At 46.7% G+C, this 23,840-nt stretch overlaps 1 protein-coding gene across 5 annotated transcripts in view; it reads left to right on the plus strand.

Moving 5' to 3' along the window:
* OSMR (oncostatin M receptor) overlaps window positions 1–23,840 on the plus strand; it is a 54,970-nt gene that overhangs the window by 18,705 nt on the left and 12,425 nt on the right. For all 5 annotated transcript variants that reach the window (XM_059417029.1, XM_059417031.1, XM_059417026.1 and 2 more), the window contains 9 exons: window positions 5,576–5,747; window positions 8,133–8,408; window positions 9,755–9,884; window positions 10,669–10,820; window positions 14,537–14,679; window positions 15,427–15,577; window positions 18,950–19,026; window positions 20,291–20,513; window positions 23,647–23,826. In XM_059417029.1, the coding sequence (XP_059273012.1) occupies window positions 5,576–5,747; window positions 8,133–8,408; window positions 9,755–9,884; window positions 10,669–10,820; window positions 14,537–14,679; window positions 15,427–15,577; window positions 18,950–19,026; window positions 20,291–20,513; window positions 23,647–23,826 (1,504 nt within the window). The remainder of the gene's footprint in view (window positions 1–5,575; window positions 5,748–8,132; window positions 8,409–9,754; window positions 9,885–10,668; window positions 10,821–14,536; window positions 14,680–15,426; window positions 15,578–18,949; window positions 19,027–20,290; window positions 20,514–23,646; window positions 23,827–23,840) is intronic.

The following is a 23,840-nucleotide window of genomic DNA, read 5'->3' on the forward strand; positions in this document are numbered from 1 at the left end:
AACCAAATAACATGACAGCTTTGGTTCAGTAGGCTGGATGCTATATGTTATGGAAGCAAATCATTTCCTCATTTCTGCTCTATCTCCTAAGCAGGCTCGTGGGTCCATCCTTGAGTCCTAATTCCAAAAATCCATGAACACCAACCTTCTTTTTTCTCTTCCCTCTTTCTTTCCTGTCCACCAGACATTTTCCTCAATTAGATGTACTTATTTGGCAGCATTCTTCTTGCTAGTGTGGCTTCCTGTCTGTTGCTTCGCTCATACTGTGCTCATACAAGGAAGGATGAGTCCAAGCACTATATGTTCTCTCCAGCAAAGAGGTTCTTCCTGGACCCACCATGTTGGAGAGTAACTTAAGATGTCCTTTGTTACCTCACTTCTGGCTTTTTCTACAGCAAATTAAGTTATGAAAATCCTTCATTTCACAATCATTTTTGCCTTTGAATTATTTGGGATTTGTCACTTGTCTTGGTTCAGATCATGGTTGGCCCATTTAGCTGACGCTTCTCCATCTCGTGCATTAAGTTTCCATTTTATGGTCTGCGGACCCTTAATGATCTACCCACACAGCGTGCTCAGTCATTATCAGAGGATGCTGAAGGACAACACAACGGAATGTTGTCTCCTTGAAGGGGAACAGAATATTTGCCTGGCATGAAGGGAAACACAGGGATGTTTCCCCACGGCTGGGGATCTCCATTTGCTCAGCCAAGGGCTACTCTTCTCTCAGGCATTGGAAGCGTGGGTGCAGGGATTCGGAATGGTTAGTTCCTTTAGGAAAGTGGAAATGCTACTCGTTTTGAAGCCTCCGGTTACTTTCCATGTTCATGCATTTGAGATCTGGGTGAGAGGCCTTAAGTATAACTTGGACTTTCTCAACCCAGGTTGATAGCAGTCTGCCATTCCATGCCGCCAAGAGTCATTTCCCGCAGTGAGAGTTGTTTAGTGTTCCCATTTTTTTTTTTTTAAGATTTTATTTTTATTTATTTGTCAGAGAGAGAGCGCGCACGCACAGGTAGGCAGAGTGGCAGGCAGAGGCAGAGGGAGAAGCAGGCTCCCTGCTGAGCAAGGAACCCGATGTGGGACTCGATCCCAGGGCACCGGGATCATGACCCGAGCCGAAGGCAGCCCCCCAACTGACTGAGCCACCTAGGCATCCCTAGTGTTCCAATTTTAAGCAAAAGCATTGCGTGTTACAACTGCTCACTTTCTACCATCAGCATATCTGCCCACTGGAGCTCATACTAATCGTTTTTGTACTTTCATTTATATATGTATGTATGTATTTTTTTTTTTTAAGAGAGGAGAGTGACAAAGAGAGTGCATGCAAGTGAGCAGGGGAGGGACGAAGGGAGCAAGAGAATCCCAAGCAGGCTACATGCCCAGTGTGGAGCCTGATGTGGGGCTCGATCTCATGACCCTGAGATCTCAACCTGAGCCGAAATCAAGAGTCAGACGCTTAACCAACTGAACCACCCAGGCGCCCCCATATTTTTGTATTTTTGATGGTTGCACTCATTGGTTGTCGATTTAGACCCAGGAAAATATCGCCCAAAGGTCATATTGAGGCTAGTTGTCTAAGAAAAGGAAGTTTGAGAGAAATGCTGGAAGAATTCCTGGAAAACTAGTGCTTAACACCATGAGAAGAAGTAACGCTAACCATAGACCAAGTGGATCCCATTTTTTATTTTTCTAACAGGCACTTGTTCATTTCTGTTTTCACCTTTGATTGGTCTAAGAGCTCTTTTTTCTGGGGAGAGCAGCTTGTCAAACCTGCTTCTGTAAACTACTAAGGCTCGAGATCTTCGCGACTAGAGCTCTGCCTCGTCCAATATCTGGACCCCATTATCACCCAGCTTAGCCTGACAGGGGAGAGGAGAGTGGTGTGTTGTGCCGGGCAGCTCCCCGAGCCAGGACAATATCCTCCTTCAGTCACATGCCCAGACAGGGGTGAGGCCACAGGCACGCCCTGGGGAATCAGCGGCCAGGCCTCCCAGAACAGACAATACCACAAGAAGCCTTTGTCTGACCCTTCCAGACCTAAAGTCAAGGAGAGACATGAGATCCCCCTGCAGCTGAGGGGAAGGAAGCCAGCCGAGGGGACTGCTTCTGAAGAGAGTGCAGTCTCCCTTTTCATCAGGTGGCTCCCCGTAAGGCAAGGCTGGCAGCTCGCTTTCCTGCATGCGGAGGAAGGACAGCTTTCAGGATTCCTGCCTCTGGTGGTCATGTGCCTAACCAAGCCAAGGAGGACCGTCCTGGTCCCAAGTGCTTGCAGCCGGGCCGGGGACCCTGGGCTGCCTCCCGGATTGTGAGGGCCACGCAGAGACTTGCTGGCAGCCAGCCACCTGCCCGCACCACAGGTCTCGCCTGGACCCGCTTCTGCCCTCGGCCTGCCCGGCTGCTGGCCTTCTGGTCAGGTCAGTGGCCAGGGACGGCGGCGTGGAGTCCTAGCGCAGGCCCGGAAGGGGGCCAGGAGCGGAGTCTGCCAGGGATCTGCGCTCGAGTCTGTGACCTCACTTGGACTCCTGGAGAGATGAATGTGCCAACTTCTTGCGACTTACTGGTGTCTGCCAAATGAAACTTGCCACTTCAGTGAATGAAAACAGCCCCAGCACAATTCATCACATTTAAAAAAAAAAAAATCACTGAATTGGTGCATTCAAGGAAAGTTTTATCTCCTCCATGACAAGGCTATGAGCAGCGCAAAGCACAAGTGTGTGGTTAGACAGAATCTGCACAATAGCCTCTGAGGAAAACAGAGTCCACACCGCCTGTTAATGATGCAGTCACTGAGCGCACAGTTGGGAGACTGGGAGCCGGGGTCCAGCCATGATTCAAGGCGTAGGTCTGTCAGGGCTGAGCGGGAATGAGGAGAAAAAACACACAGACCAGAGTGTCCCAAATGTGGGATGTGCCGTGCTGGCGGCTGACAAGGTGCTGTGGGGTTCCGACAAGGCCTGACCTTCTCCAGCAACTTGAAAGAAGGACTTTCTGAGCCAAAATAAGGAAGAGGATTAGAAGCTAATTTAGAAGGGAGGGTGGAGAAGAATATTCTGGGAAGCGCCCACAGGTGTGAGCTGAGGCGCTGAGGGGAGGGCTGTGAGCTCCCAGGCCTGAAAGCTTGGAGCACAGAGGGGCAGGCGTGGCCCCAGGTGGACCACACAGGACGCTGGAGGTCATGCTCAGTTTTCCTGTTTTATCCTGAGAGCCACAAAAAGAAGAGGAATGACAGGATCTGGCTGGAAGTGTTTGAAAAGTCTGCTCTGGCTCACAGCGGAGACCAGGTGGGGCAGTGGGAGAAGGCAAAGCATTACCCGTATGAAGGGGGCTGTGCGATGGGCCCAGCAGAGAGGTGCCTGGAGTGACTGGTGACACTCCGGGATGACAAAAGTGGCTCAATTCCCAAGAGATGCAGGAGGAAAAGCCCAAACTGTTGGCTTGTGGACAGCAAGGTCGCCATTACTGATGCAGTTTCTGGGTTGGTGTGTTGGTTGGTTTTTTGGTATTTGCTCTTAAACAAGATTTAATCAAAATGGACTCAAGATTGTTTGTATTAAATAGGAAAAGTTGTGTAGATCGGGACCTCAAATCTTGTATTTAAAACGTGTATTTTGTAGTTTGGGAGTAAAGCAACACAATAAATCAAAAGAGAAATATTTTGTAACTTGGAGTCCCACATGGAGGGCAAGGGCTGTGCACTGTGAGGTGGGCCGAGGTGCTCTCACCCCAAGGCTGCGCTGGCTTCGGCCCAGGCTCCGCTGTGGCCCGGAAGGGGGGAAGGAGAAAGTGGAGGGAAGGCCTCAGAGTCTGTCAGCACTGGCTGTGTGTGACACGCACGTCACCCCCATCCTCATGACTATAGGGTTTTAGATTGGCCTTTAGAAATGGGGCTGCAGGCTCAGTTTTCCCCAGGAAGTGCAAGCATTTGATGTTCCCATCATCCAGCAGTGGGGACAGAAAGCAAGTGTCCTGGAGGGGCCCACCGGGGAGCCTGAGTGCCCGGAGCCTTGCAGAATGGGAAGAAGAACAAAGCCCTGTGTCCGTTCTCTTGGGGCCATGCTCCAGCCAGGGACACAACCCAACCACAGATGAAATGCCAATGACTATACCCAGTATGCAGGAGGACTTCTGGGGGGGTAGGGGTGGGTATAGCCTGGACTCATTCCTAATGCAGAAGGGGCATGGGGACCCTAAACCAGGGACACTGGGTGAGCAGACACTGAGGTGTAAAAGTACAAAGCTATTCCCCAAGTGCAAGGTAGACCACTGTGTCCAGAGAGGAGGTCCTTGTGAGGGAGAGGCAGGTTGGAATCAGCATGTAGATGGCTGAGAGGGTAAGGTATAAAGGAACCATCGAAGCCCATTGAATGAGAGAAAGAAGACACCAGAATTTTAGAAAGATCAAGATGAAAGGCTGTATGGAGGGGCGCCTGGGTGGCTCAGGTGGTTAAGCATCTGATTCTTGATTTAGGCTTGGGTCATGATCTCAGGTCATGAGATCAAGCCCCACACCGGGCTCCGCACTGAGCACAGAGTCTGCTCAAGATTCTCTTTCTTCGCCTGCCCCTCCCCCACTCACGCACTCTGTCTCTAAAGTAAATAAATAAATCTTTAAAAAAAAAAAAAAAAGGCTGTGTGGGAAGAGCAGTTGCAGTTCAACTTGAACAAGCTTCCCAAGAGCACAGTGTAAGACATCTTGTGTGCTTGACCTCCCTGGGGACTGAAGATTCTAACAGGCGGAGCTCAGAGGACGTGTCCCCTTGGCCACCATATCTGCAAAGACAAGTAGACCAAATGAAACCAAGCAGAAAACAGACAAACAAAGCCCAAAGGCCTCACGGAGAGCCTCCTACTGGCTTCGGAGAGCCCTCGGTACTCCTGGGTACCATGAGGGCCTGCCCTCTCTACAAAGATTTGGCCAACTTGATCTGGCTGTGGCTAAAAAAAATTATTAAGAAAATACTCCTTGGTCTTGCTTATTTTTAAAGAATGACTGAATTAGTGGGCGCCTGGGTGGCTCAGTGGGTTAAGCCGCTGCCTTCGGCTCAGGTAATGATCTCAGGGTCCTGGGATCAAGTCCCACATCGGGCTCTCTGCTCAGCAGGGAGCCTGCTTCTTCCTCTCTCTCTGCCTCTCTGCCTACTTGTGATCTCTGTCTGTCAAATAAATAAAATAAAATCTTTAAAAAAAAAAAAAAAGAATGACTGAATTAGTTCTTAGTTTGCAAAAGTTTTCTTAGCAGCCTCTGTGTGACGAGTCCCTTGCCTACCTTCTAACTCTGACCTCTCCCCCCAAGACTTGAGTATGTTCAGCTTTCTTTAACTTGTTCCCCACAAGTCCCCTAGAATCAGAGAGCCATCGGCGGGTGGGAGATGAGCTCTCAAAAGGCAGGAGGCTGTGGAAGGTTCTGCTGTGACGCTGGAGTGGGGGAGTGGGATGCTTAGGGATGGACCACTCTTGCGTGTATCTGGGAGCTGCAGTGGGCTCTTGGCTGAGTGCTTGGGGGTAACTCTAATCAGGCCATTTTCCAGGACAGCATGGATCCACATTTCCAAATTTTTCCCTTTCTTTCTAGGAGAACTACACCACCACTGTGAAGTGGAACCAGGTTCTGCACTGGAGCTGGGAATCCAAGCTCCCCTTGGAATGCGCGAAACATTTTATAAGAATGAGGAGTGCAGTAGATGCTGCCAAGACCCCTGGGCCAAGGGTCTGGAGCAGCTGGAGTTCATGGGAGGAAGCAGATGGTAAGAATGGAGGTGGTAAAAGAATTAAAAGCTCGAATATTTAATATTACTTAGGGATCGATAGCCAAATAGTAGAAGTCTTTTGAGGAGACCGAGTAGAAACCGACATTATTTTTCTTTGTCTTCCCTTGGAATGAAGAAGTCCGGGTGTGAACCGTGCCACCAGGAGATAGACGTCTACGGTTTTGCCTCACAATTTATTCTCAGAGATAATTATGCAAGTTCAGACAATTTCATATTTATTTTCCAAACATGGAACCCGTGTTTATTACAACTACTAAGAGAACAAAGCAGGACATAAATTGTACATATGCTTTTATTAGAAGAAGACAAAATGTGTCTGCACCTAGAGCAGAGGTTAGGAAGCTTTTGTGTAAAGGGCAAGATAGGAACTATATTTTAGGCTGTACAGACCCTGTTAGTCTTAGCCATGACTCTGAGACGTGTAATTATAATGGGAAAGCCATCTTAAGCAATATGTAAACAAATGAGAATTGTTGTGTTCTAATAAAACTTTATTTACAAAAACAGATGGCAAACTAGAATTGGTCCATGGGCCCGAGCCTGCCAACCCCTAAGGTAGAGAGAAGCAGTGAAATATGGAAACAATGAAATCAAGTCTTCATTTGAGTAATGAGATTATGGAGAAATATGTTGTATGTATCTCCTAATTTTGATAATTTCATTTTGTTATCATTAAAATCTAGAATGGATTTTACCACAGCTTATTATGCTTCATTTAAACTATAAGCTGGTTCTAAAGCAAGGCCATTTGGCTCTCTTAATGTACACCATTTGCCAGATAATCTGGAATTCCTGCCCATAGAACCATTCCTTTGTTGTGTTTATACACATCTTTTAAAGTCAAACTGATAGCAAACATTAACCCATGAGTAGCCTTGTTATTAGTTTAGTACTGCTAATAGAATTAAATCTTCATTTTAGTCATGTTCTAAGCACTCTCCATATTAATTTAGCCCTCAAATCAGCCCTTTGGAATTGTTCTTATCCCCACTTCACAGATGAGGAAACTGATCACAATTAGCTTAAAGAACCCATGCGAGTTCATCGAGCCTGTAAGTGGTAGAGTTGGAGTTCCAGCCCGGACCAGCCTAGCTCCAGAGCACCCCCACCCCCACCGTTCACATTACATCCTACTGCTGACAGAGGGACACACAGAAAAAAAAAACAGACTGAAAAGATAGTAAGAGACAGGACAACATTATAAACAGCTTTGATAAAATAGGCTAGATTTCTCAAAGCTGTAACTTCTGGTCTAAGTCAAGGATGAATGAAAAACCTGACTGTGTATTCTAGCCCCCAAACATTGGTTCTCAGCCGTGTTGCCCATGAGACTTGCCTGGAACCTTTAAAAAAGCTCCCCTGCACAGGCCACACGGCAGGGTGAGGTCCGTGGTGGCGGTTTCCCTGGCTATGGTGGGCTGACTGAGTAGGAGGCAGGGAGCCAAAGCAGTCAGAGCAGGCAGCCCCTTCGGGGGTTGCGACTGGGGGGAGCGGGGCTGAAGGGGCGGGAAGGAGGCAGAGGGAGGGCAGCGAGTTGGCTTGAAATGGGAGACACCTGGGGATTTTTATACACTGATGGTCGTACAGGAGGAAAGACGGTGGAAAAGGAGCTATTTGGCATTTCCGAGAAGGTGGGCAGAGATGTGGTCAGTAGTACAGCGTAGAGATTAAGAGGGACACGTGGAGGTGCCTGGCTGGCTCAGTCAGTTGAGCATCCGAAGCTTGATTTCAGCTCAGATCATGATCTCAGAACATGATCTCATGATCTCAGGGTTGTGTAGGGCTCTGCACTCAGCATAGAGTCTGCTTGGGATTATCTCTCTCCCTCTCCTTTTGTCCCTCCTGCTCATGTTCTTTTTCTTGCTTAATTTCTCTAAAACAAGTAGATAAAACCATAAAAAGGGGGGATGGGGGACACACGTGGCTATGGAGATGGGCAGGCCTGGCAGATGTGAATGTGGCCTTGCCACCTGCTGGGTGAGTGAACTTGGGCTCCGTGGATCCTACCTGTGCTGGTGGTAAGAGATATTGTACGTCCTACCTAATGCAGAACCTCTCTCGGGGCTGTGGCCCATAGAGGCTGTCACAAGCAAAGCTGGCAGGGACACCTGATCCCAGGGCCGAGGGATGCACTGTCTTTGCAGTAGGAATGTCAGCAACATTTTGCCTAACAGTAGGAACCCTTGGAAGAAGGAGTGTTTGCGCAGCCCTGAACTTTTCTAGGTTTGCCCAGAGGTTTAGGCTCGGCTTTTCCCCAACAGGTAGAAGAGGCTAAAGCTGTCATTGTTTGTTTCAAACCAGAGGGGCTGATTTGAAACTTGAGTGATGTTCTAACTGATTGGCCTTTTTTTTCTCTTGCAGTACAGAATTCTCTTGGACAGGACCCGCTGTTCATTTTCCCTAAAGATAAGCTCGTGGAAGAAGGCTCCAATGTCACCATTTGTTACGTTTCCAAAAGCCATCAGAATAACATATCCTGTTATTTGGAAGGCGTACGGATGCAGGGAGAACAGCTCGATCCAAATGTGTCCGTGTTCAACTTGAATCATGTTGCTTTCATTAGGGAAACCGGGACAAATATCTATTGTAAGCCGGGCCAAGGAGACGGGATAAAGGGCACCGTTCTCTTTGTGTCAAGTAAGTGTGCACATGCTCTGCGCTCTTCTCTCCTGTTTCCTAGAATAGATGGAATTTCCTGTCCCAGAGGGCAAGTAAACATTTCCACCCGTGGTCTGGATCTTCTTTTGTCTCCCCAGTCTTCTAGAAGAGATTCTGAAAAAGATCTTGAAGGGTTTCCTATTGTTATCTTGGCCTTATTGACCGTTTTATTCCTAGAGACCAAGATTATTAAAGGGGAGAAAGTTCGGCCCATTTCCTGGACCACTGGGAAGGGCCCTGCCTGCCTCAGCCATGCGGCAGGACTGCAACATGGTGGGGGGCCGAGGGGGTGGAGTGGGAGAGAGGGCAGGGCACCGACTCCAGGGAAGCAGCCAGTGTTGCACCCAGAAGACCTGGGTTCGAATCATCTTCCTGTGCCTGGGCGTGCCACCTTGGCCAAGTTTCCCCACCTCTCTGAGCCAGTTTCCTTCTCTGTGAAGTGAGACCAGGACTGGCCGTTTGATGGTGAATGAACACAAACAGGCCTGGCCCCAACACTGTAGCCAAGGAATCCAGAGGAACCCGCTCTGAAGTGGGTGTGGAAAACGTCAGGTGCCTCCGTGGCTGGCAGCAGGGAAGGGGGAGCACTGCGCTTTTCACGGAGGTCTGGTGCACGTGCCCGGGGGCCTCCTGCATGTGGTCAGGAGACCTCCCTTCCCTGCACTGGCGGGGGGGCAACATCTGAGCCTGCTTTCTCCTGCTTCTCAGGCCCGAGGCGTGCTCCAGGCTCCCGGGCACCCACGTCCACTGTCTCCCAGGGCCAGGCTTCTGAGAGCTGCAGGCATGCCGAGTGGGGGGTGCAGGGAAGGAGGGGACGACTCGGAGGTACTGCACTTGACCTTGGAACTCTCAGCGCCCTGCTGCCCAGCTTAGCAGTCCCCCAGATCGGACTTGCTGGCATCTCAAGCCTAACATCCCCGAGGCTGTCTGCGAGCCCCAGCTTCCAGGGGAGGCAACACTGACTTCATTCATTCATTCATTCATTCATTCATTCTTCCTCTCACTCCAGCTGTCTGTCAGTCAGTGGTAGGTGTTGAGTGCCTCCTAGCAGGCCCTGGGGGTATGACTCCCGGGACACACTGCAGACCCGGCACAGCTCCCACCACTGGTCCCCGGTGATGCCTCAGAGAAGACCAAGGGAAGGGAGAAGGGGCCCAGATGAGCATCTAAACTGTGACTTTCTAGAGGTACGGGTGGAGTGTGATGCTTTTATCATTCAGAGTGATTCTGTGGCCTGAAACCCAAAAGGAGCTCTATGTTTTCCTTGTCTTTCATTAAAGGGATTTAACTAGGCCTTTCATCTGTTTTTTCCTTTGTATGGACAGAAGTCCTCCAGGAGCCCAAGGACTTTTCTTGTGAAACCCAGGACTTCATGACATTGAACTGTACTTGGGATCCGGGGAGTGACACCGGCTTACTCAAACAGCTTTCCCAGAGCTACACGTTATTTGAATCGTAAGTTAGCTCCCATGGCGTTCTTGACAGGGTCTTCCTTGTTTAAGGTGCTTGTGACAGAAACAAGAGCCACATTCCGATATTGAGGAAAATGCGAACAGATAGTTTACAAGCATCCTGCCAGAGTGAGGAAGAAGTCCTTCAGTGGTGTGTGATACTTTCCACCTGAGTTTCGAGAAAGGAAACTGTCACATAGAAATGATAAGAAAACCTGTTAGTGGTGAATCTTGATGTGAACATAGTTCCATCTGGTGTTCTGGGTCTACCTAATTTCTAACTTTTTAAGAATATTTAAAATAGGGGTGCCTGGGTGGTTCAGTGGGCTAAAGCCTCTGCCTTCGCCTCAGGTCATGATCCCAGGGTCCTGGGATCGATCGAGCCCCACGCCGGGCACCCAGCTCTGCAGGAAGCCTGCTTCCTCCTCTCTCTCTCTCTCTGCCTGCCTCTCTGCCTACTTGTGATCTCTGTCTGTCAAATAAATAAAATCTTTAAAAAAAATAAAAGAATATTTAAAATACATTAAGGAGTCGTCTCATCCCCTATGTTGGTGGAGGGAGGCGGTCATTACATGGTCATTACACATTTCACCACAGAAGTCGAATTTGTTGAAACGTTTTCACTTTTGACATTTGTTAATGGCAGGGGATCGACACCGTCATGTGGAACATAATTTGAAGGCTACTGAGTGTGCCCTGAGTGTAGGGATATATCTCTGTGTTGACAAAAGTATAAATCCTGAAATTGTCGTTTTGTGTGTGTGTGTGTGTTTTTTTTTTTTTTTAAGATTTTCCGGGAAAAAGACCCTTTGTAAACACAAAAGCTGGTGTCTTTGGCAAGTAGCTCCAGAGTCGCAAGACATGTATAACTTCACACTCATGGCTGAAAACTACTTACGAAAGAGAAGTGTTCACCTTCTTTTTAACCTGACTCATCGAGGTGAGACCAGTATCACAATCCGCTGTGGTTACGAACTCATTGTGTGACACACTCTGTGATCAAGGAAATGTTGTATATTTTTGCCTAATTCACATCCTAAGTGAAACTTTTAATTTAGGGGCACCTGGGTGGCTCAGTCAGTTAAGTGTCTGCCTTCAGCTCAGGTTATGATCCTGGGGTCCCAGGATTGAGCCCCACATCAGGCTCTCCCTCTCATGCACTCATGTGCTCTCTCTCTCTCTCTCTCTCCCCACCTGTCTCAAATAAATAAGTCTTTTTAAAAAAGTTTTCATTTATAACTCGTTGAAACCACACTTCTCTTCATGGAAGCATGCATGGCCCACAGTCCCTGGTTATTTGTTTTGATAATGTAATAGGCACCTGCCTGCTTACTACTCACCTTCAGACTAGAACTCTGACTGGAACTCACAGCCTCTCCCATCCCACAGCCCCCCACCCGGCTCCTTCCACCAAGATAAATACAGATTTAAATCTCAAATGTGCTGGGGTGCCTGGGTGGCTCAGTGGGTTAATGCCTCTGCCTTCGGCTCAGGTCATGATCCCAGGGTCCTGGGATTGAGCCCCGCATAGGGCTCTCTGTTCAGCAGGGAGCCTGCTTCCCTTCCTCTCTCTGCCTGCCTCTCTGCCTACTTGTGATCTCTGTCTGTCAAATAAATAAATAAATAAAAATCTTTAAAAAAAAATTAAAAAAAATCTCGAATGTGTGTATATATGTATAGGTGTATGTATTCTCATTTCTAATGTCATCCTAAAAATACTGTTTTTATTTTGATTGGTTTTTAATGTTTATAAGAGACATCAAGCCACATGTGATAATTTGGTAAGTACTGTTTGTGTGATAGTAAATTACAGATATTGACCCATATTATTGAGTGTTGTTATAGTCCGTTGGTTTTCATTACCGTGAAGTATTTCATTGCATAAATCTATGGTATTTTGGTCAGGCATGGCCTCTAATGGTTTTTCAGGTTGTATCAAGATTTTTGTTCTCGAGGATGGTGCTACTATGAGCATTATGGATGTAGGACCGGCCTCCTTTTGTTTTGTATGAGTTCAAGGCCCGGGGTAGGACCAGGGCAGCCCCTTTGGAAAACCACTTGGCTTTGTGTCTGTTTTCTTTAAATTGTTTTTTATTTATTTGACAGACAGAGATCACAAGTAGGCAGAGAGATGGGCAGATAGAGAGGAGGAAGCAGGCTCCCCGATAAGCAGAGAGCCTGATGCAGGGCTCGATCCCAGGACCCTGAGATCATGACCTGAGCCGAAGGCAGAGGCTTTAACCCACTAAGCCACCCAGGTGCTCCCTCCTTTTGTTTTCTTGAGTGTATACCCCAAAGTGGAATCGGTGAGGACATAGAGCATGTGAATGAGCAACTTCAGACACAAAGCCAAGTGGTTTTCCAAAGGGGCTGCCCTGGTCCTACCCCGGCCCTTGAACTCATACAGCCTCTCCATGCTGGGGGGGTTGCCCTTTCCATTGTGTCAGCTTCCTGGCTGGTGTCTGTCATGGTTTTGAATACAGATCCTGAAGGTTGAAAATCTCTTCCTATGTTTTGACCACATGTTTTCTCTCTTATGAAATGCAGAATCTTCACACATGTTCCTTTTTTCTAGATTGCTCATCCCTTGCTTTTTACTTTCTTAATTCCTCCGTATCTTCTAGATTTTAGCTTAATCGCCAGTCAGTCAGACAATGACAGAGTGCCTCTAGTATAGCTGGCACTGGGAACTTGGCAGTGAACAAAACAGGGTGACTGCCCCATGTGAGCTTGGGTGTAGGTGTGTTGGGGGAGGGGATGAGGGATGAGAGTGGGGAGTGGACACATACAGTATTTCGAGTATCGCTCCACACTGTGGAGAAGGTCAACTCGGGTCATGCGGTAGAGAATGCCTGATGCCTTTTCAGTTAGGATGAGGCTGCCAAAGAATGAGACAGAAACAGAAAACATCTAGGGGAAGAGCATTGGAAGCAAAAAGAATAGGATTTGAGAAGGTCATAGGATGAGAACAAGCTCTGGGTTGTTTGAGAGACAGAAAGAATGCTCTTGTGCCCATACTATGAGAGAGAGGAGATCGGAGTGTGTGACTTAAGCTGTAGGAAAAGCTCGCACAGGTGGGGCTGTCAGAGGCGAGGGTGGAGAGAAGGAGCTGGATGGGAGGCTGTTGCAGTCGTCAGGCAGAGACTTTGCACCAGGTGGCATGATGAAGTTGGTGGGATGTGGTCATATTCTGAATTCACTTTGGAGCTGGTAGGACTTACTTAGGGAAGGCATGCAGGTTACAAGGGGAAGAGGAATTTAAGATGAGTCTTAGAGTTTGGGCCTAAACAGCTGAGCCTGTGGATAATGAGATAAAGACGAAGGCTCAGGATAGGGGCTTCTAGAACTCCATCTTTTAAGTCAAAAGGCCTTTTACACTTTCACTGTGGTCACCCCACTTTCAATGTCACATTTGGTTTTGCGGTTAGTGATTCATGTTTGCTTCCCTGTTGCACTTTGAAGGCAGGTCCATGACTGGTTTCAGTTTCTCTCCCATCTGACAATTTGTCTTTTTATCGGTGTGTTTGGAACATTTATATTTGACATAATTATTAATATGGTTGGACTCAATCTGCCATTTTATTATTTATTTTATATTTGTTCCCTCTGTTTTTGTGTTCCTCCACTCTGCCCAGCCTGCCCCCTTTGGGATTATTTGAATATTTTTTTTAGTATTCCACTTCAATTTGTCTACTGACTTTCTCCTATATCTCTTTGTATTCCTGTTTTTTCCCTCTGGAGATTATGTTACTAATATTTCACAGTTTTCTTGGAGTTAATATTTTCCACTTTACGTAAAATATAGAAGCTTTACAACGCATGTCTTCCTTTACCCCCCACTACCGGCACAGCGATATTTCACATTCTGGTCTTCTCCAATCTGCCTGTTGCTGTCTACCTTTGAGAGTTCTTAAATAGAATATTTGAGAATGCTCCATGCACTGTATTGACTGGATTCAGGAAGAGAGACAGGATGGGAGGTACTTACTTTGTCTTTTTAAAACCTGAACCTTATCCAGTCCATTTTTCATATCATGTATTGTATTTTTTAGTTCTAAACTCCCATTTGATTTTTTTAAAAAATAGTTTATATTTTTCTGCTAAGAAGCATTTTCCTCTATTCATTTCAAACTTGTTTACTGTTATGACATGGGTCTCTCTTAAAGTCTGTAATAATTGTAGCCATGTGGGCCATCTTAAGCTTGGCATCTGTTGATTATCTTTTCCTTTAGAAATTGGTGACATATTCTGGGTTTTATGTATGTAGAATATGTATGGATTTTACCTTTGACATTGTTGATGTTATTTTGTTTAGACTCTGGGTTCTGTTATATTCTCCCCATGAGCCACTTCTCCACGTTTTGATCCTCTTTCACAGTCTGCCTGCTTTTGTTTAATTTCAGGAATCCTGGTAGTTTCTTCTTATGTTTTGTTCAGAATTTCTAATATAATCGATGAGAGAGGAAGGCTGTAGTTGGCTTACTCCATCTTGGCTGTAAGTCTGGTTTTGTTTGCTATTTTTTCAAAAGAAAACAACAAAAAAATACCAGTGAATAAATAAATGTAGACATGAACTGCTATTTACCAAAAAGCCTTTTTGGATTTATGCTTGAATTTTTTTTTACTTTGTTTCCTTTTTTTTTTTTTTTTTGGCAGTGCACCCAATGGCTCCCTTCAGTGTATTATTTAAAAATGTAAGTGCCACAAGTGCTACCATGACGTGGAAAGTACACTCCATTGGGAAGTATTATACACTGTTGTGCCAAGTTGAACTCTACGGTGAAGGAAAAGTGACACAAGTAAGAATGCTGCTTAATTTCCTATTTTCAAAAATCCCTTTATGTTCTGAACAGAGAGACTTATGAATAAAGCCTCTTTAGAATCTTATTTCTGGGGGAGGTGGGTGGGAGAGGGATAATTGGATGATGAGCATTAAGAAGGACATTTGATATAATGAGCACTGGGTGTTATATGCAACTGATGAAGCATTAAATTCTACCTCTGAAACTAATAAATAAATTAATTAAAAATAAAATCTTGGGGCACGTGGGTGGCTCAGTGGGTTAAGCCTCTGCCTTAGACCCAGGTCATGGTCTCAGGATCTTGGGATTGAGCCCCGCATCATGCTCTCTGCTCCACAGAGAGCCTGCTTCCCCCTCTCTCTCTGCCTGCTTCTCTGCCTGCTTATGATCTCTCTTTCTCTGTCAACTAAATAAATAAAATCTTTAAAAATAAATAGATAAAATCTTATTTTTGTGCAGGTTCAGATGATAAGGTTAATCTGTTTAATTAAAAAGTTCATGGAATTAATCACAAACTTTAGAGTTGGGCAGAGGGCTTTAGAGATTTTCTTTTCCCAACAAGAAGAAGTCTTACCCCAAATCTGATTGAACCATGCTATGATTTGACTTTGCAATGAAGTATGCTCACCACTACACCTGTCTCCTCTGTTCCTTCTTCTGCTTCTTTCTTCTTGTTTCCTTTTTTCTTTTAATTTCATTTCTTCTTATCCTTCCTTCTTCCCTCCCTCCCTTTCTTTGAAACAGCACAACATTTCCGTCAAGGTGGATGGTGCGCGCCTCTTCAGTGGCCTGGAGCCAGACACGGAGTACCTGGCCCAGGTGCGCTGTGCTAACGGCGACCACTTCTGGAAATGGAGTGAGTGGACGCATCAGAACTTCACCACAGCTGAAGCTGGTATGTTCAGCTCCCTACAGTGTCACTCAAGGATCTCAGCTGACCCATGGGAGGTGGGTTAGGGTTTCCCTGAGAGCTTTTGACTGTATCCAGACCCGAGGGGAACATATTACAACAGAGGCTGAATACTCTTTTTAAAAAGAACCGGATTAAATGCTTAACAGCATGTGAGTGGGAAGCTGTCCACCTCAAACATGCGTCAGTCAGTGTTCTTTCTTTTATACGTTTTCTCTCTCGTCTTTGATTTTGCGAAATGGTTTCTAAGCTAGTATTGCTGGGTCCCCATTGGATTTTGCGAAATGGTTTCTTTTCTTTTTTTTTTTTTTTAAAGATTTTATTTATTTATTTGACAGACAGAGGTCACAAATAAGCAGAGAGGCAGGCAGAGAGAGAGAAGGAAGCAGGCTCCCTGCTGAGCAGAGAGCCTGATGTGGGACTCGATCCCAGGACCCTGAGATCATGACCTGGGTCTAAGGCAGAGGCTTAACCCATTGAGCCACCCAGGTGCCCACGAAATGGTTTCTAAGCTAGTATTGCTGGGTCCTCATTGGATCTGGAGCTATGTAAATCAGTGTAGACTTTTCAAATTAAGGGCTAGGGACAAACAGTATTGTCCATGCCAAGGAAAGCTTTGTTCTCATACCAAACAACTTCAGGCTGTGTGTGGAAATGTGATGATACTTGCAAACTGAATTTTTAGTGACACATCATTCGTTCAGCAACAGCGAGCTGTGAGTTTTCTCCATCATTCTTGCGGTGGGACTTTCCTCACCCTGACTGAACCACGAGTCTTTCTGACAAATAACTATGGCTTGTGGTGCCTTCCAGTAGGGCCTCCAGAGATGAGCTGGCCCGGCCCAGCTTTCATCTCCTTCCCACTCAAAACGACAAATCATCGTTGTTGCCCAGCAGACAGAGGAGGCAAGTTCTGCCTGTAGATTCCTGGTTTGTGGAGTTACTAAGGGGCAGAGATGTAACATCATGACAGTTAGGGCAGCTGGCCCTTACGGAGTGCCCCACAGAGCTCTAGCACTTGCTGGGTTTTTCTCTTACGCCTCACACCAGGCAGGAGACACGATGGGTAACCATTCTCGCTGTGTAGGTGAGGGCCCCGAGGCGCACAGAGGAGCAGTGATTTAATTGGCCTCACCAGGGAGTGACAGAGCTGTTGACTGTGACCTAGACCCCGGCCCTCTGAGCTCTACTCTCACCTAGAACCCGATTCTGTGTGTTCAGTCTCCTGATGCAGTTATTACAGCCTCCGGATCTCGTCGATTCAAGTCTGGCCCTTTTACTGCCAAAGGAAGGAATATATGTATTTATTTGATTCCAACTTCTCTTCCTCTGTGTGTGTGTAGGCGTGTGTGTGTGTGTGTGTGTGTGTGTGTGTAGGCATGTGTGTGTGTATGTGTGTGTGTAGGCATGTGTGTGTGTGTGTGTGTGTGTGTGTGTGCAGGCTAGAGGGGCTCTTTCTGTTTCACCACAAGGGGACCATTTTAAAGTAGTGACTGGAGCTGAGGGCTGACGAGGACAGCTCTTCCGAGCCTACACGTGCGGTGGTCACTGGTTCTCCTCCGCAGCCTTCCTCTCCTTGTCTGGTGTTCCTGCCCCACCTCCCGCCACTTCCCCCTCCCAGCCCGCTCTCCCACCCTCCTGGGGGCCTCCAGTAATTTTTTTCTAGAGGCATAGACTCCTCAAGAATCCCTGCTGTAGAAAAGCCCTATTCCTGACAGTAATGTGGTATCCCCCTTCAGTTGTGTTTGATTAAAGAATTTTTACTTTAATGATAGTGCTCTGCTTTGGTTTTTTTTTCCTTCCAAATTTATTCCAACATTATAACCAAAATTGAGTATAAAAGGATAGTGGCAAAAGGGTAGAGTTTTTAGTAAATTGTATTTCTTTAGTGCAAAAAAATCTGAAAATAATCAATTTTGCTTTTGATAACAAGAGAATGAAATGAAGCTACTGGTAGTGAATCTGTGTGTATATGTATCTATATCTACATTTTTTTAACCTCTGACAACACTTTGCTTGATGCTGGAAAGGTCAAGCTGTAGCGTAATCATAGTGAGCAGATGGAAGTGGCACCAGGAGAAATACAGCAGAAACTATATTGACCCAAACACAGAGTGCAGACAGCTCTGCTAAGGGCACTGTTCTCACAAAGACTGACTTACCAGCCTGCTGAAGATTTTGCATTGAGCTTAGAGTCCTGTGTCCTTTCTGAGTATTTTAGTAAGTTTTTTCTTGCGTATTGGCTTCTCCAGTGGATTATTTAGCAAATTGAAATCTGCTTCAGGGCGCCTGGGTGGCTCAGATGGTTAAGTGTCTGCCTTTGACTCAGGTCATGGTCTTCAGGTCCTGGGATCCAGCCCCATGTCGGGCTCCCAGCTCAGCGAGGAGTCTGCTTCTCCCTCTTCCTCTGCCTTTCCCCCTGCTTGTCCTCTCTCTCTCTCTCTCAGATGAATAAATAAAATCTTTTAAAGAAATAAAAATAAAATAAAATCTGCCTTAATACATTTTTAAAAATACACAGTCATCTTTAAGTTGAGAAAGTGTCAGTAACTAAAAAGGGACTTATTTAAGTTTCAATTATTAGGCACCGTAAACTAAATTTTTATAAAACAGCTAAGTCTTTGTGTTATACTCCAAAACAATTCCTCTTGCGTTGAGATGTTTAGAATCAAATCACAAATCATTTGTCCTACAATTTGCTGGTGATAAATACAGACTTTTCTGGAACAGTAGAGTAAGGGAGTGAGTGGGTGCCCTGAGTGTCCAACTGGCAGGCAGCTTCCCCAGGCAGGCTGGGAGCTGGCGGGGAAAGAAGCGTGGGGAGGAGGGAGTGTGGGGATCAAGGAGGGGTGCCAAGGCCAGGCGAGAGGACCAGTGAGAGGAACAGCCACTGTGAAATCATGAACACACGTCAGAGAACCACCAACTCCTAGGGCTCCCCATTAGTGCACCTCCATTGCAACCTTCACAGATGAAGCAAGGAAGTAGCAATGGTCTGCTGCTCTTAGAAATTCAGCAAATGAGAAATTTACCTAACTAACCTCCTACAATTGGTCTAACTGATGAATGATTCCAAAATTTTCTGGTGACTTCCAGAAACTCAGGCTTGGTGTTCGTAAGAGCTTTCAGTTTGATGCAGCAGACCTTTTGTGAAGCACCTACTGTGCTGTGTGCACTTAGTGAGGTGTAAACAGTTGGCTGTGGACAAGTGGGTAGAAGTCACAGAGAATGAAGAAAGTGAGAAGGAAGCCTCAGGTAGGCAGGTTGTCCTCACTTCTTCTGACTGAACTAGAAACAGGTTGTATTGTTCTACATACATATAACAGGACATACGATCTTTCCTTTGGTTCCTTTCAGCTCCCTCGGAGGCTCCTGATGTCTGGAGAAATGTGAAAACAGTGCAGGGACGTTGTGTTGTGACTCTATTCTGGAAGGTAAGACATATGGATTTCACAAGATAGGTTTGCTTGTCACTGTCTTCCGGGGTGACACCAGATACTGGCGCCATCTTTGTTGGGGGAAGGGGGTATCTTAATGCGAGCCCAGTAGAACTAGAACGTCTTACCCAGGGGAGGAGTCCCCGCCTACTCCCATTTCCCTAATGCTGGGACTGTTCCTCCTTGACATCCCGTTCCACAGATGGCCAGTCCTGAACCTCTGAAACTTCTCTTCCCACCTCCTCTAACTTTTGCAGGGCTCAAGGCCTGAGTGTAAGTGGAGAAGCGTATACCATATTTAAAAGTTATAAATATTAAATGCAATATTTACATACAGGAGTTATGCATCAAGCTGAAAAACTTTAATGTAAATATATTTGGGAAAAAAAAGTAAAATCTATTTTGACATTCTCCCTAGCCCATTAAAGCCTGGCAACCTGGAAGTCCAGGTTTGTGTTCAGAACTCTCAGACCCTCAGATCATGTTTTCATAACAAACACAACAGTCCTAGGAGAGTTGGCCCCAAGCCATGCCCCACCCCGGCTCTCCTTCCCACCTCCAGGCTGGCTCTCTCTGCAGGGAGCCTGGCACTCACATGGGCACAGTCTCTGTGTCCAGGCTCTGGCCACACCTGGGTAAACAGCTGCTCACAGTCCATTTTCAGGGCTAGGGGTGTACATACCAGGGCCACCGTCTGCCCTAGAAAAGGCAGACTGGAGGGGCAGGCCCTGGCAGTGAGCTTGAGACAGTGTGGGCAGGGAACTCTCTTGAACCTGGAGGATGGTCTGGAGGGGGCTGTGTGCTCCAGGAATGGCTCAGGGCACAACTGTGCAGGGAGAAGACCGCTGAAGGGAGAGGGGAGGCCAGAGGCCAGGCTCTTCCTGCCGGGATCTTCTCGTGTCTTCCCTTCTCTGCGCTCACTGACTCCTTTCTTATCCAGGCTGAAGAGAAGCCCTTCCTCTCTAGCTTGGTCCCTCTTCTCTGGACACGTTGTGCTCTTGAGGAGCTCAAATGGTCTCCTTTTCTACTTAACTTCAGTTAGAGTGGAATGCCTGATTTTAAGCTTGGTTTAGAGTGTTATTTTCTCAATTAAACTGTTTTTTAATTTGCTGGTGTGTGTGTGTGTGTGTGTGTGTGTGTGTGTGTGTGTGGCAATAGAGGGACAGAAAAGTTAAAAAAAAAAAAAAAGGAATTCTGCAAATTCCCTTCAAAGGAAAGCCCATTTTGAAACGGTGATCTGGTGATCCGTATTTTTTTTCAGCCACTATCAAAACCGCAGGCCCACGGGAAGATTCTGTTCTATAACATAGTCATAGAATATCTAGACCGAACATCCGTCTCCGAGGTCCTCTCCATTCCTGCTCCGGCCAGTGGTACAGAACTACCTCTGAACCAGTGTTCATCCCAGATCCGCATCACGGCTAGTAACAGTGTGGGCACGTCCCCTGCTTCGGTCCTCGTAGTCTCCAGAGAGCCTGGAAACGGTGAGTTTTGTTTTGTCTCATTTTGATTCTCTGGTAAAGCGTCAGTGATGCAATTAAGCAGGAATGGGCCAGTTGGAAAGGCAATAAATAGCCCAGGGAGACAAAATGTCTGGCTGCCAAACGCTGTCCGTCCTTTTCTTTTGGGCTCAGGCCGGGCTGCGGGCTTCCTGGGACGGGCCCGCCGCGTGCGGGAAGAACGTCCGCCCCGCTGCAGCCCCGCACATGGCTGCCCCGGGCTTCCTCAAATTCAGAGTTCCCTCCCGTTTACCCAAGTATATGCAACACCAACGAGCAGCCTCCACTGAGAGCCGTCAGCGTGCTTTGCAGCTGATGAAATATGGGTCGCGTTTCTTGTAGAATAGTTTGTCAGTCTCTGTCACCCGGGAAGAGCCCATGAGCGCGGCCAGAGGTGATGAAAGGAGAAACTGACTGGCATCCGCTTTCCAGAGGGCTTTGCAGAAGCTGCAGAATGAAAGATGGTAACTGGCTAGTCTCGTAGCCCGTGGGAGACCGGGCGAGGCGGAAATGACCTTACATGTACAGTCGGTGGCCTCGTGAATGACCTGGTTGGGACAGCTGTGGGGAGAGGCTTGACGCATTATCCCTTTGCCACCTGCACGCGCATGCGCTCGTGCACGGGCGCGCACCGTGCGAGTGCGCATGCTCGGGCAGACCGTCCTCCGCATCCCGCCCTGGGTCCTGCACCTGCCCTGACCCGGCTTTGCTTCCTGCAGCACCTCCTTCCAGCTCTGGCTCCAGGGGCTGTGGCAGGCTGGGTTCCACTGGTCTTCCAGGTTAGGCTTCCCTTTGGGTTACGTAGGCTAGATCGGAGGACGGTGGTGCTTTATTTGTTCTTAGAACTATCCAGTGTGTCAAGGAAGAAAAAGAAATCCGGTTTGTGGCACCAAAGGAAAACTAATAGTTCCTTCACATGATCTTTGCTTGTCAAAACTGCATTAGAAAAGAAAGTGGGGGCGCCTGGGTGGCTCAGTGGGTTAAGCCTCTGCCTTCGGTTTAGGTCAGGATCTCAGGGTCCTGGGATCGAGCCCCGCATCAGGCTCTCTGCTCGGTGGGAAGCCTGTTTTTCCCCCACTCTCTCTGTCTGCCCCTCTGCCTACTTGTGATCTCTCTCTGTAAAAAAAAAAAAAAGAAAGAAAGAAAAGAAAGTGAACAAATAGTACACTGTATGTTAAATAACTGAATTTAAATAAAAAATGAGTTACTTAAAAAGTTAATAATAATAATCATAGAAGAAAATGAAAAGGTATATTCTATTTTCTTTAGGACAAGATGAGGAAAAGTGGGCATTTTAATCACTCTGGGGAGCTGATAAAGACAGCCTGTGTGAGGCCCGGTCCAAACAACACTGCAGAGCACTTGGTTGTTGGGGGGCCTTCTACTGTACCTTCCTTCCCCATACCCTGCCCTCAGACCCCCGCATACTTTCCCTTGTGAGTCTCTATCTAGCCTTCCTTGGCCCACATTCTTAAATCACCACAGTGGATAAAGTCACTGATGAGCTAAGAGGCCAACTGTTAACGTTAAACCAATTCATACTAGAGTGTAAATGATTGAAGAAAAAGATTTTCTTTCTCCTTCCCTCCTTTATCTCTGCTTCTCAAAACACATTTGCAGTTTTCAAAAAGCAGCTTGATAAGGGCTATGGTTCGGAGTGTGGGATGAAATTTTAGCCAGTGTGAATAAGTCAAGTGAAAAATGTCAGCTTTGATGTGAAAGAGATTTATTTCTCTAATGGAAGAAGACAAGAAAGCCATGTAGGTGGTGTATACAAAGACCTCACAGAGAACCCTTTGTCTTATACCTAGAGTTACATGTTCCTTTGGGTATCCCGTAGTTATTGTCTAGAACAATTAAGAGCACTGTGCTTTCACACCAATGTCCAGCTGTAATTAGGGGTGCCAAAGGAAATACAGGAGGCCCAGTTAAATTCAAGTTGTAGGTGAGTAATGAGTAAATGTTTAGTTAAGTCTGGACCATGCAATATTTGCTCTTCATTGATTGCTTTTCTGAGCGGCTGCCGGCAGGCCCACTCACTCTTTGGTCTGGGTACTCTCACGTGAGTGACCAGCTGCCCTATGAACAGTGGAAGGCTATAAAGGCAGCCTGGGGAAATAGGAGAAATTCTCATCCCCCAAGGTGACTCTGCTTGAAATCAGTAGAACCGGGAGTCCATTGAGATCTTTTTACTTGTTTCCGGTTGAAAACTCCCCTGGCATATGAAATTGGTTGCGGTGACAGCCTGACCATGAGGACTGTGCACATCCCTGCAGAACCCAACGTAGTACATAGCTGAACTTGTTTACTTCTGTCGTTCTCACTCAATTTCTACCCCTACCATCAAAGAAGTAGTAGTTTGTCCAGGAGCAGTCAGCATTACTTGGGGGAATTAAGACACATTAATCATTTGGCCAACAGAGATTTTTTGGTAAGTATTAAGCACCAGACATGGTGTCAGTAATTTGTTGGGGAAAGATAGTAAATATTTTAGACTTCACAGGTCATATGGCCCCTGTTCTATATCCTATATTCTTTGTTTTTTTTTTTTTTTTTTTTTTGCAACTCCTTAAAAATCTTTTTTTAAAGATTATTTATTTATTTACTAGAGAGAGAGAGAGAATGAGAATGAGAGAGAGCATGAGAGGGGACAGGTCAGAGGGAGAACAGACACCCCGCTGAGCAGGGAGCCCGATGTGGGACTCGATCCCGGGACTCCAGGATCATGACCTGAGCCGAAGGCAGTTGCTTAACCTACAGAGCCACCCAGGCGCCCCCGTTAAAAATCTTAAACCCCTGCTTAGCTCAAGGGTCATAAAGCAGGCTCTGGAGGCTGGATTTGCCCTGCTGGCAGTAGTCTGCTGACCCTTGTTTTAGGGACTAAAGTCTGGCTGGGTCTCAAGATTAGGACAAGAGGCATCCAAAGGGCAGAAGTAAATATTTGCTGGGAAGTGAGAGGCAGGAAAACATTACCTTGTCCCCAAGCTTCTGTAGCCACCACAGTGACAGGGCTCTTCACTGTCAGAGACAGTATATGCTCAAGTTGGTTTTCTTCTTTAAAAACTTAAAAAAAAATGCGATTAATTCTGTCTGAAGCATGGCTCTATTTGTAATGTAGAAGAAGTTGAAGAAGAAAGAGTTAAAGGCACGGAGGATGGATTCCCTCTGTCTTGGAACCCCCAACCCAGGCACGTCACAGGCTACCTTGTGGAGTGGTGTGAGCAACCCCGGGACCCGCCCTGTGATCTCCAGTGGAAAAACCTGGGTCCCAATGTCACAAGCACAGTTGTGAGCTCAGGTAAGAAGAACCCC

Source organism: Mustela nigripes, chromosome 12, assembly GCF_022355385.1.
Source record: "Mustela nigripes isolate SB6536 chromosome 12, MUSNIG.SB6536, whole genome shotgun sequence".
Taxonomy (NCBI): domain Eukaryota; kingdom Metazoa; phylum Chordata; class Mammalia; order Carnivora; family Mustelidae; genus Mustela; species Mustela nigripes.